The 12,599-nt window shown below is 34.0% G+C and overlaps 1 protein-coding gene across 5 annotated transcripts in view; it reads right to left on the bottom strand.

Annotated features, from left to right (window-relative positions):
• Positions 1–12,599, bottom strand: part of CCDC18 (coiled-coil domain containing 18) — a 133,084-nt gene that overhangs the window by 28,837 nt on the left and 91,648 nt on the right. For 3 of the 5 annotated variants that reach the window (XM_059926427.1, XM_059926445.1, XM_059926435.1), the window contains 2 exons: positions 12,203–12,403; positions 2,152–2,748 (listed from right to left, as the gene is read on the bottom strand). In XM_059926427.1, coding sequence (XP_059782410.1) covers positions 2,152–2,748; positions 12,203–12,403 — 798 coding nt within the window. Of the gene's footprint in view, positions 1–2,151; positions 2,749–12,202; positions 12,404–12,599 lie in introns of those variants that run through there. The other 2 variants (XM_059926458.1, XM_059926451.1) reach the window with 1 other exon arrangement.

The raw sequence follows: 12,599 nt of genomic DNA, 5'->3' as shown, positions 1-12,599 counted from the left end.
TTTTTACTTGGCTTATGGAATATTATTATACTCTCCTATTTTTCTCCTATCTCACTGTTTACTTCTCAGTTAGCTTTAATTTAAATTATCAATACTCACATGCTAAAAGTAATTTAGCCTTACTAAATTAGGCTTAGTTTTTGGACTTTTTTTTCAACCTCCACTAATTTCCTTGATTTAATCCATCATTATGGCTATAACTACCATCTATATGCTGATGATATCCAAATTTATAATTTGTCTCATAAACACAACAATTTGTCATCTTCACCTGGACATCTAATGGAACTCTCAAATTTATTATATCTAAAATCAAACCCTTGATTCTTCTCTCCATGCCTCCAAATCTGCTCATCTCCTAGTATTCTTCATCTCAGTAAATGCTCAGTTACTCTGGCTAAACTCTTTGGAGTCTTTCATGACTTCTATGTCACTCAAAACCTATATCAAACACTGTTGGCTCTACCTTCAAAATATATCCAGAAATTGAACCATTCTTAACACCTTCACATCTATCCTCCTGCCTATCCAAAATCATATCCTGCCTGGATTTTTACAAGTAGCCTCCTATATGGTCTCTGTTCTTATCCCTTTATCATCCATTCTTCATAAAGCAATCAGAGTGATCCCTTAAAAACATAAATCAGATCATGTCACTTTCTTAAGCATAATCCTCCAATGTCTTCCCATCACACTTCAAAAGGAGCTACAAGATCACTATGGCACCCCCACCTCCACTACCCTACTCTTGGCATTATCTCTTATCTCATTTCCTCCCTCTTATTTACACCAAATCATCCATACACCTCCTAGCAGTTTTTTGAACACACCAGGCATGCTACCACCTCAGGACGTTAGCACCTGTTCCCATTCCTCCAATGCTCTTCCTTCAGATACTGAGGTAGTTTAATTCCTTACTTCCTATAGGACTCTGATCAAACGTCATCTTCTCATGAGACCTTCCCTGATCACCAGATCTAAAACAGTATACCTGAGTCACATCATATCCTCTTATCAGCTTTTCTTCATGACACTTATTTCCACCTGGCATTAGAGTATATGTTTATTTACTTGTTTATTGATGATTTCCCCATTAAAATGTAAGCTCTGTTTGGACAGGGTCTTGATCATTTTTGTTTTGTTTATTTCTATAATCCCAGTGCCTGGTATATAGTAGATGCTCAATAAATCCTAACTGAATTAAATGGCTAAATAAATGACATACAGTAAACACAACTGTAGTTTTAAAGGCTAGATGAAAACTAATTTTATCAGGCTTCACAGAAGTTTGCCTTGTTTATTTTACCATCTTACTTGTTTGCTATACACTTGAAATTTCATAATGTGTAAATTTTGTTTTTACCAATACCACTATATTTCTAGTCTTCTGCTTATAAATAATAAATTAAGCTTTTTCTTTTTTTTTGGCTGTGCCACGTGACTTGCGTAATCTCAGTTCCCCAACCAGGGACTGAACCTGGGCCATGGCAGTGAAAGCCCGGAATCCTAACCACTAGGCTACCAGGGAACTCCCCAAATTAAGCTCTTTTTAATGTAAGGAAGGATGTGGAGAAATGAACAGAAGCTCCAACAGTCTTTGTCTTGGATCCATTCTAAAAACACTTTTTAAACTTTTTAGGCCACCAAACATATTTTGATATGTTTGAAATGAGACAAATGGGCATTTGAAAAAAGCTGAAATTACCTGGAAGAGATTCTTTATTTCTCTGTGCAAACTATAGATTAACTGCTTATAAACAATGTCGAGTGTCTGTAAGGTATGTGTAGCAGGGACAAAGTTGCCTCTTCAGTATGATATGCTCAGGAATAATGGAAGCAGAAAAATCATGTGAATGAGATATTCTGAGCCACTATGGAAATCTATGACCAAAACAAAGGCTACCTTAATAATCTTTACTAGAATGGTTTCCAGGAAGTCTAGGAACACAACTAATTTCGGAACTCCAAAAAACTCTGGAGTTCAAAATACTTTCCCAATATGAGGTAGAATTGTCTTCAGTCAAATATAGAGATTATATTTAATCAAATATATAGGCTATTTTAACAAAAGTTAATTTTCAAAGCTAAATTTTCAACTCTACTTATCTGGGGTAAAAGCATTCTAAACTCACAATGAAGTTTTTCATACTTTCAATATTTGTGTACATCACCTAATGGCATGAGTGCTTCATTTAAACGTATGGGTTTCTTTCGTACAGAAAATAAAATGATACTAATTGGAGACAAATTATTATAACTTCTAATGTATAAAATACATACCTGAGTTGAACCAGCACCTGTTTGCATAGAAGACTTTTTTAATAGTCTCACTTCTTTGTTTATATATCTTAGCATTCCACTAAGAGTACTGAAGTCATTATTCTCAGAACTATCATCTTCTAGGTCATATGGGAGAGGTTTAAATGAGTCTGACTGGGTATAAGTCAGATCCTTCTGGCTTTCTTCTAATGTTGAAGGTTGTTCCAATTGCATTTTTTTTAAGTCCTGCAGTAATTCTTCAGAAAGATCTTCATCACTACGAGTTCTGAAACTAAGGTCACTGGCACTAATAGAGCGACGTAGTTTTCTACACTTGAAGAAAGCTGTGTGAGAATGCTTAGCAAATTTTGAATCTTGAATATCAGGCACAATTTCTACTGGAGATGTAAATGGGGCTGGTAGAAACTTGATGTCTTCTGCCCTTTCATGTCCAGAAATTTTGGCTTGCAATCTGGTTAATTCTGATTCCTGTAGAAAAATTGGTACATAGTAGGTGCTGATTACATATTTCTTAAATGAATGAATTACTTAGAAAATCAGACTCTTAGAAGTCATCTAAGTTAAACTTCATCCTAGTACAGAAATTCTTTTTATAACAACTCTTGAGTTTTCCAAGCTCTGTTAAAACCCTTCATTTTGGGACAATTATCTATATTCACTAGAAATATGTTTAAACTATACTAAGGAATTCCATTGAAAATTACATTTTCCTTAAAGAACTTTTTCTTTCTTAGTATTGATGACAATATAAATTTCTATTCAAGACTGAAATCTTACATCTAAAAAATTTTCTGCAAAAGTATAAAAAGGTATACAATCATTTGTTAATCTAACATACATACATACATACAAAAAACAATGCCCTGCAGATTTTTCTAATAGGAAATAAATGTCTATTAGCGACTCTGCTTTATATGTCATCATCACAAGAAACCTTTACTAGAAATTTTTCAAAGAAAAACCTTTAAATGATTAATAATATTTAATAAATTAATCCTTATTAAATAAACTTTTCATTTCTGTTTTTCCATGTCCTTCATTTGGGTCCTCTGACCCAACTTTGGGATCCTAAGAATAAGACTGCATACACTGAAAAGCGATAAAGCCAAAAAAAAAAAAAGGGAAGACATTTTAATTTCAAAAGTTAAACATATGTAGTAGTTTCCTGTTCAAATACATTCTCCTTTTCTTACAGGTATCCATAAGATGCATATTTCTAAACCAGTCACTTTTAAACTGATAGTTTCTATTCTTTCTAAAAATACTGTGCTTATAAATAAAACTGTCATAACCACAGTGTGCACTGCAAAATGAAAGTGTAACATGCATTTTTCAGTCCTGTGATGTCTTTACAGTACTTTAATCTAGATAAACTTGATTTATAAGTGGCAGAAGTGCCAATTTTTTTTTAGTAAGTCCTGTATTCACATTTTTATAATCATAATTAATGAAGTAATTATAAAGTTGACACATATAAGGTCATGTGCAGTTCAAGTTTTTTTTCAACTTCTGTGTGTTATCTAGCCAAACTGAGAAATGTGGTGTCTCAGATAAGCAGGATTCCATTTAACTTACAGTTCAACACCTCACTTTTACAAAGAAGTGTAGTATACTGAATATATTAAACATAATTCAACTTTTTCTTAAGACTCAGAGAAGTTCACTGTTGTGATCATTATTGTAGTGTGCAATAATACAGTGATGTCTTCAGGGCTTTCAGAAAATGGACTTAGCTTTGCTCTTACTTCCTCAAATACGAGGGTACTTGTTAGGGTACTAAAAGAAGTGAACTGAAAAGATCTGTTGCCTCAAACAGTGTTCTTCTCTTCTCCCTCACTTCTGTTTCTGTTCTCTGTCATTTACTGCTGCTCTCAATGAATTGCTTTCCATTATTTATAGTTACTTCTAATTGTTACATTTATGCCAGCTTCTGCTCTTCTATTAGTTTTTCTTCTTTCTTTCTCTCTTATCCTCCTTAACTTCTCTCCAATCTAGACTTTGGAGCCAGCTGTGGTTGACTTACTTTCTACTGTCAGAAAACAAAGAAATTCTACCTCTGTCTGGTATACTGGCTAATCATAGTACATGTTCTAAGATCTCTGTATGTATGGTTCATTTAAGAATTGCTGCTATTTTGACAATATTTTCACAACTTCCTAAGTATTTGAACTTAAAAACTTCTGAATAATTGATGAGTGCAATACAACTGTATTTATCTCATTGGTAATATCTAACAAGTGAGCAGACATAATTACTGTGACAAGGGATATACAATGCAGAATCTTCAAAATTTTTAGTCAATTTTTTGCAATGAAGTTTTATAATTTTGTATAAATGTTGTAAATCCCCAGAACACTAACTATATTAATATTTTAGTAAAAGCATAGAGTGTTCAACTGAAACATAATTTTAGATTCTGTCTATTCAGCTTTCCTCTAGTACTGTGAATATAAAGTATTTTATAAGAGGAATTTAAGTGCTCAGGTTAATAATTACAAATATTTCTAAGGTATTAATTGACTGAGTTTTTTTGGTTTTCAATAACTTCCATTTTGCTATAAAATCATTTATTGCTTCAAAACTATCAGTGAGGTTGGTCTTTTTTTAAGGTCTTAGCTGACAGTGTTAATCATACTTATTGGCAGTTTGAACTAATATTAAATTTTTTATCTCTATGCATCAATACTGAGATTAATTCAAATTCCAGAGTAAACTGTCATGATCAATAGGGGTGAATAAGTAGCAAGAGGTTATTTGAAAAATGACATATGTACTCAAAAACCAGTAAAAAAAATTTGTTAACATAATCTTACACTTTCTACTTTATGATTTTTAGAGGAACTTGACTGATTTCAAAAAATGCTCCTACTTTTTCTTTTTTATATATATCTTTATTGGAGTATAATTGCTTTACAATGTTGTGTTAGTTTCTGCTGTACAACAAAGTGAATCAGCTATATGCATACATATATCCCCTCCTTCTTGAACCTCCCTCCCACCCTCTCTATCCCACCCCACTAGGTCGTCATAAAGCATCGAGCTGATCTCCCTGTGCTATGCAGCAGCTTCCCACTAATGCTCCTCCTTCTAAAGTACATCAAGTATAAAACCCTCTAAAGTAAACATTATGATTAAGTTGGTATTTGCACAAGTTCCAGGCCAAGATGGCAATACAGGCTCCTCTCATATCTCCTCCCACACACAAAACACCAAATCTACAGCTACATAAGGAACAATTCCCTTCAAAAGAAACAAGCTGAGAAACATCTACACATTGGGTGGATAAGAAATTGCCCACACCAAAACTAGTAGGAAAGCTGAGACTCACTTTTGCCATAAACCCCACGTCAAGTGCAGGGCCATACAATGGGAGGGAACACCTGACTTCCAGTTTCTTCCTTAAGAGCAAAGGGCTTGGATCCCACATCTAGTGCTCCAACTTTTAAGACTTCCACCTGAGTGATGGCCCTCAAAACACTTAGCTGTGAAAGCCAACAGGGCTTGAGTCTGACACACAAGATTACAGCAAACAAAGAAGCAGTTCTTAACAGGCTTCCAAGGATGTACCATGGCTATCCCCTTAAAACTCAGTACAGAAGGAGCAGTACGAGGGAACCCTGTAAGACTATCAGCAGAAACTGCAGGCCAGAAGGTAGTGGCATGATATATTCAAAGTGCTAAAAGAAAAAAACTGCCAACCAAGAACACTCTTCCTGGGACTTCTCTGGTGGTGCAGTGGTTAAGAATCCGCCTGCCAATGCAGGGGACATGGGTTCGATCCCTGGTCCGGGAAGATCTCACATGTCATGGAGCAACTAAGCCTGTGCACCACAACCACTGAGCCAGCGCTCTAGAGCCCACGTGCCGCAACTGCTGAGCCTGTGCGCTGCAACTACTGAAGTCCGCGCACCTAGAGCCCATCTGCAACAAGAGAAGCCACAGCAATGAGAAGCCCCTGCTCGCTGCAACTAGAGAAAGCCCACGTGCAGCAACAAAGGCCCAACACAGCCAAAATAAATAAATAAATTAATTAAATTAAATATTCTTTGAGTTAAAAAAAAAAAGAATACTCTTCCAAGCAAAAGCTGAAAGAGTTCATCTCCACTAGACTAACCTTACAAGAAATGTTACAGGGACTTCTTCAAGCTGAAATAAAAGGACACTAATTATTAACAGAAAAACATGAAAATTTAAATCTCACTGATAAAGGTAAATATATAGTTAAATTCATAATGCTCTAATGTTGTAATGGTGATAAGTAAATTACTTATAACTATAGTATGAAAGTTAAAAGACAAAAGTATTAAAAGTAACTATAACTACAATGATTTGTTAATGGGTACACTGATAAAAAGAAGTAAATTTTGACATCAAAAACAAAATAAAGGGGGGACAGAGTAAAAATGTAAAGCTTTAGTATACATTCAAAGTTAAGTTCTTATCAACTTAAAATAGACTGTTATACATATGTTTTATGTAAGCCTCAAGAAAACTACAAAGCAAAACTTATCATAGAAACACAAAAGATAAAGGAAACTAAACAATCCATTACAGAAAATCATCAAATTATAAACGCAGAGAGCAACAGAAGAAGAAAGGAACGAAGGAATTAAAAACAGCCAGAGAACAATGAACAAAATGGCAAGAGTAGGTCCATACCTATCAATAATTAAATATAGATGGACTAGATTCTCTAATCAAATGACAGAGTGGTTTAATAAAAAAATAAGACCTAACTGTATACTGCCTAGAAAGATTCACTTCAGTTTTAAGGACACACATAGGCTGAAAGTGAAGGGATGTAAAAATATATTCCATGGAAACCAAAAGAAAGCTGAGATAACTACACTTATTTTAAAAAAAAAACAGACTTTAGGCCAAAAGTGTAACAAGAGACAAAGAGGGTCATTATATAATGATAAAAGGGTCGGGTCAATCCAACAAAAGAATATAACATTTGTAAATATTTTGCACCTAAAAAACACAGGAGCATCTAAATATATAAAGCAAGTATTAACAGACAGCAACATATTAATGTAGGGGACTTCAATATCCCAGTTTCATCAATGGATAGATCATCTAGACAGAAAATCAATAAGAAAACATTGGACCTGAACTACAAGTTAGACCAAATGGACTTAACATTTACAGAACATTCCATCCAACACATGATAGGAGTATACATATTCTTCTCAAATGCATATGGAACATTCTCCAGGACAGATCATATGTTAGGTCACAAAACAAGTCTTAATACATTTAAGAAGATTAAAATCATATCAAGCATCTTCCAACTACAATGGTATAAAACTAGAAATTGATTATAAGAAGAAAACTGGAAAATTCACAATTACTTGGAGATTAAACAACATGATACATAACAACGAATGTGTCAAAGAATAAACCAACAGAGAAATCAAAAATTATCTTAAGACAAATTAAAATGGAAATATAATACATCAAAACTTATGGGACGCAGCAAAAGCAGATATAAGAGGGAAGTTTACAGCAATAAACGCCTACATTAAGAAACAAGAAAGATACCAAATAAAACAACCTAAATTTCTACCTTAGAAAATAAAAAAGGAAGAACAAACTAAGCCCAAAGTTAGTAGAAGGAAGGAAATAAATATCAGAGTGGAGATAAATTAAACAGAGACTAAAAAGACATAGAAAATATCAATGAAACTAAGAGTTGAATTTTTAAAAAGATAAACACAATAGACAAAACTTTAGCAAGGCTTAAGAAAAAAAGAGAGAGAACTTAAATAAATAAAATCAGAAATGAAAGAGGAAATGTTACAACTTGACACCAAAGAAATACTAAGGAACAAAAGGGACTACTATGAACAATATACACTAACAAATTGGTCAGCAAAGAAAAAAATAGGTAAAATCCTAGAAACATACAACTCAAGACTGAATCATGAAGAAAATATAAAATGAGATCTCAATAGACCAATTACTAGTTAGGAGATTGAATCAGTAATAATAATAATTAAAAAAATCTCCCAACAACAGAAGTCCAGAACCAAATGGCTTTATTGGTGAATTCTAACAAACATTTAAGAATTAATACCAATCCTCCTCAAACTAGTCTAAAAAAAAGAGGAGGGAACATTTCCAAACTCATTTTACCAGGCCAGCATTACCCTGATACCAAAACCAGACAAGGATGCCACAAGAAAAGAAAATTACAGGCCAATATCACTGATGAACATAGACACAAAAATCTTCAAAAAATATTAGCAAACTGAATGGCCATCATCAAAAATCTACAAACAATAAATGCTGGAGACGGTGTGGAGAAAAGGGAACCCTCCTACACTGTTGGTGGGAATATAAATTGGTACAGCCATGATGGAGGTTCCTTAAAAAACTAAAAATAGAGCTACCATACGATTCAGCAATCCCACTCCTGGGCATGTATCTGGAGGAAACCATAATTTGAAAGGATGCATCCACCCTGATGTTCATTGCAGCACTATTTACATCAGCCAGGACATGGAAGCAACCTAAATGTCCAACAACAGAGGAATGCATAAAGAAGATGTGGCACATATATACAATGGAATATTACTCAGCCACAAAAAGGAGCGAAATAATGCCATTTGCAGCGACATGGATGGACCTAGAGACGGTCATACGGAGTGAAGTAAGTCAGAAAGAGAAAGACAAATATCGTATAATATCACTTATATGTGGAATCTAGAAAATGGTACAGATGAACTTATTTGCAAAGCAGAAATAAGAGTCGCAGATATAGAAAACAAACTTATGGTTACCAAGGGGCGAAGGTAGGCAGCTGGGATGAATTGGAAGATTGGGATTGACATACATACACTACTATAAATAAAATAGATAACAAATGAGAACCTACCGTCTACCACAGGGAGCTCTACTCAGTGCTCTGTGGTGACCTAGATGGGAAGGGAATCTAAAAAAGAGTGTATGTATGTATATGTATAACTGATTCACTTTGCTGTACAGCAGAAACTAACACAACATTGTAAAGCAACTATACTCCAATATCACTTAATAAAAAAAAGAAAAAAAAGTATTTTAAAATAAATAAATATTTTAAAAATATATTAGCAAACTGAATTCAACAATACATTAAAAGAATCATATACCATGATCAAGTGGGATTAGGTCCAGGGACATAAGGATGGTTCAACATCTGCAGATCAATGAGATACCACATTAACAAAATGAAGGATAAAAGTCATATGATCATCACAAAAGATGCAGAAAAAGCACCTGACAAAGTTCAATATCCATTCATGATGAAAATGCACAACACGTGGTTATAGGGGGAATGTACCCCAACATAATAAAGGTCATATATGACAAACCAACAGTTAACATATTACTCAACAGTGAAAAACTGAAAGCATTTCCTTTAAGATCAGGAACAAGACAAGGATGCCCACTCTCACCACTTCTATTCAATACAGAATTGGGAGTCCTAGCCAGAGAAATTAGGGGGAAAAAAAAGGAATAAAAGGAATCCAAATTGGAAAGGAAGAAGTAAAACTGTAACTGTTTGTAAATGACATGATATTATATATAGAAAACCCTAAAGATGCCATCAAAAAACTGTTAGAACTAGTAAATGAATTCAGTAAACAGCAGGATACAAAATCAGTGTATAAAAATCTGTTGTACTTCTATATATGAATTATAAGAGAAATTAGTAAAATAATCCCATTTATAATTTCATCAAAAAGAATAAAATGCCTAGAAATACATTTATCCAAGGAGGTGAAAGACCTGTACACTGAAAACTGTAAGACACTGATGAAAGAAACTGAAGAAGATACAAATAAATGGAAAGATATTCTGTGCTCATGAACTGGAATAATTAATATTGTGAAAATGTCCTTACTATCCTAAGTGATCTACAGATTCAATTCAACCCCCATCAAAATTCCAATGGCATTTTTCACAGAAATAGAACAAGGTATCCTAAAATTTGTATGGAACCACAAAAGACCCCAAATAGCCAAAGCAATCTTGAAGAAGAACAAAGCTGGAAGCATCACACTTCCTGATTTCAAACCAAGTTACAAAGCTATAGTATAGTACATATTAGCATAGAAATGGACACATAGATCAATGGAACAGAATAGACGGCCCAGAAATAAACCCATGCATGTAGAGCCAATTAATTTATGATGAAGGAGCTAAGAATACACAATACAATGGAAAGAATAGTATCTTCAATGAATGGTGCTGGCAAAACTGGAGAGCCAGATGCAAAAGAATGAAACTGGACCCTGATCCTACACTATACACAAAAATCAACTCAAACTGGATTAAAAACTTAAATTTATGACCTGAAACCATAAAACTCTTAGAAGAAAAAACACGAGGTAAGCACCTTGATATCAGGCGTGGTGATGATTTTTTGGATTTGACACTAAAAGCAAAGGCAACAAAAGCAAAAATAAAAAAGAGGGACTATATAAACTAAAAAGCTTCTGCACAGCAATGGTAACCAATAAAATGAAAAGGCGACCTACAGAATGGGAAAAAATATTTGCAAATCATTTACTGATAAGGAGTTAATATCCAAAATACATAAAGAACTCATACAACTCAAAAGCAAAGAAACAATCTAATTAAAAAATGGGCAGAGGAACTGAATATACATTTTTTTCAAAGAAGATATACAAAGAGCCAATAGGTACATGAAAAGGTACTCAATATCACTAATCATCTGGGAAATGCAAATCAAAATCAAATGAGATATCACCTTATACTGTTAGAATGGCTATCATCAAAAAGACAAGAGAGGAGTGTTGGTAAGGGTGTGGGAAAAAGGGAGCCCTTGTGCACTGTGGGTGGGCATGTAAACTGGTACAGCCATTAAGGAAAACAGCACGGAGGTTCCCCCCAAAATTAAAAATGGAACTATCATTTGATCCAGCAATACCACTTCTGGGTATATATTCAAAGGGAATGAAAACAGGTTATCAGAGATATCTGTACTCCTATGTTCATTGCAGCATTATTCACAATAGCTCAGATAAGGAAAAAACCTAAGTGCCCATCAACGGATGAATGGATAAAGAAGATGTGGTACTACCAAAAGTAAAATAGCTAGCTAGTGGGAAGCAGCTGCATAGCACAGGGAGATCAGCTCGGTGATTTGTAACCACCTAGAGGGGTGGGATAGGGAGGGTGGGAGGGAGGCAGACGCAAGAGAAAAGAGATATGGGGACATATGTATAACTGATTCACTTTGTTATATAAAGCAGAAACTAACACACCATTGTAAAGCAATTATACTCTAATAAAGATGTTAAAAAAAAAAAAGATGTGGTAAATATACATACAATGGAATATACAATGTGCCCTTTGGAACAACATGAATGGACTTTGAGGGCATTATGCTAAGTGAAATAAAACAGAGAAAGACAAATACTGCATGATATCACTTATGTGTGGAATCTTAAAAGAAAAAAAAAAAGTCAAAGTCATAGAAACAGTGAGCAGGAAAGTGGTTGCCAGAGGCTGGGTGGTGGGGGAAATAGGAGAGGTTGCTAAAAGGGTACAACCTTTCAGGTATAAGATGACTAAAGTCTGAGAGATCTAATGTATAACATGATGACTATAGTTGGTAACACTAGTTGTATAATTGAAATTTGCTGAAAGAGTAGAACTTGAATGTTCTCACACACACAAAAAAAAAATTAAAAAAAAGTTCATGGTTGAACATAAATTATTTCTCCTGTGGTAATATGATACATATCAAATTAATAATGTCCAAATTCAGTGTCTTCTAAATCAAGTGCATTTTATTCAAACAGGTCAATTTTTGGTTATTTAGTCCTCTACAAACTACAAGGATGGGAAAATAAGTCATAAATTTACTTCATTATAGTTTTGCTTTATGTACTTTTATATATTTACTTACTTTAATAAGTAATGCTTCATTTGTAGCTTCAATTACTTCATTCCTGTCTTGGACTTGCTGATGCAAATTGCTTACAGTGTCCTGAGCTTCTTCTAATTCTAGTTTTGCTTTCTCTAACTGTTCATTTAGTTGCTGAACAGAAGTCTTTTGAGAATCAGCAGTAATCTTCCACTTTGCATGCTTCTCCTGATGTGAAATCATCTACATAGCCCCAAAATTGAAAAGGAAAGGAAGAAAGAAAACAGGGTGAAGTTGGTTTCAACAACATTCTAATACTTTCCATTTCTACTTAAATGAAAGTAAATTCTGTTTGTAGTTACAAACATGATTTCTCAACAAATAACATACTAGAGGGAAAAAGGGGAGAAGGAACCCATAGTTTTAAATTTACTTAAGA

The sequence above is a fragment of the Balaenoptera ricei genome, chromosome 1 (genome assembly GCF_028023285.1).
Source record: "Balaenoptera ricei isolate mBalRic1 chromosome 1, mBalRic1.hap2, whole genome shotgun sequence".
In the NCBI taxonomy this organism is placed as follows: domain Eukaryota; kingdom Metazoa; phylum Chordata; class Mammalia; order Artiodactyla; family Balaenopteridae; genus Balaenoptera; species Balaenoptera ricei.
Note: the sequence above shows the minus strand (reverse complement) of the source record. Positions and strands in the feature narration are given on the sequence as shown.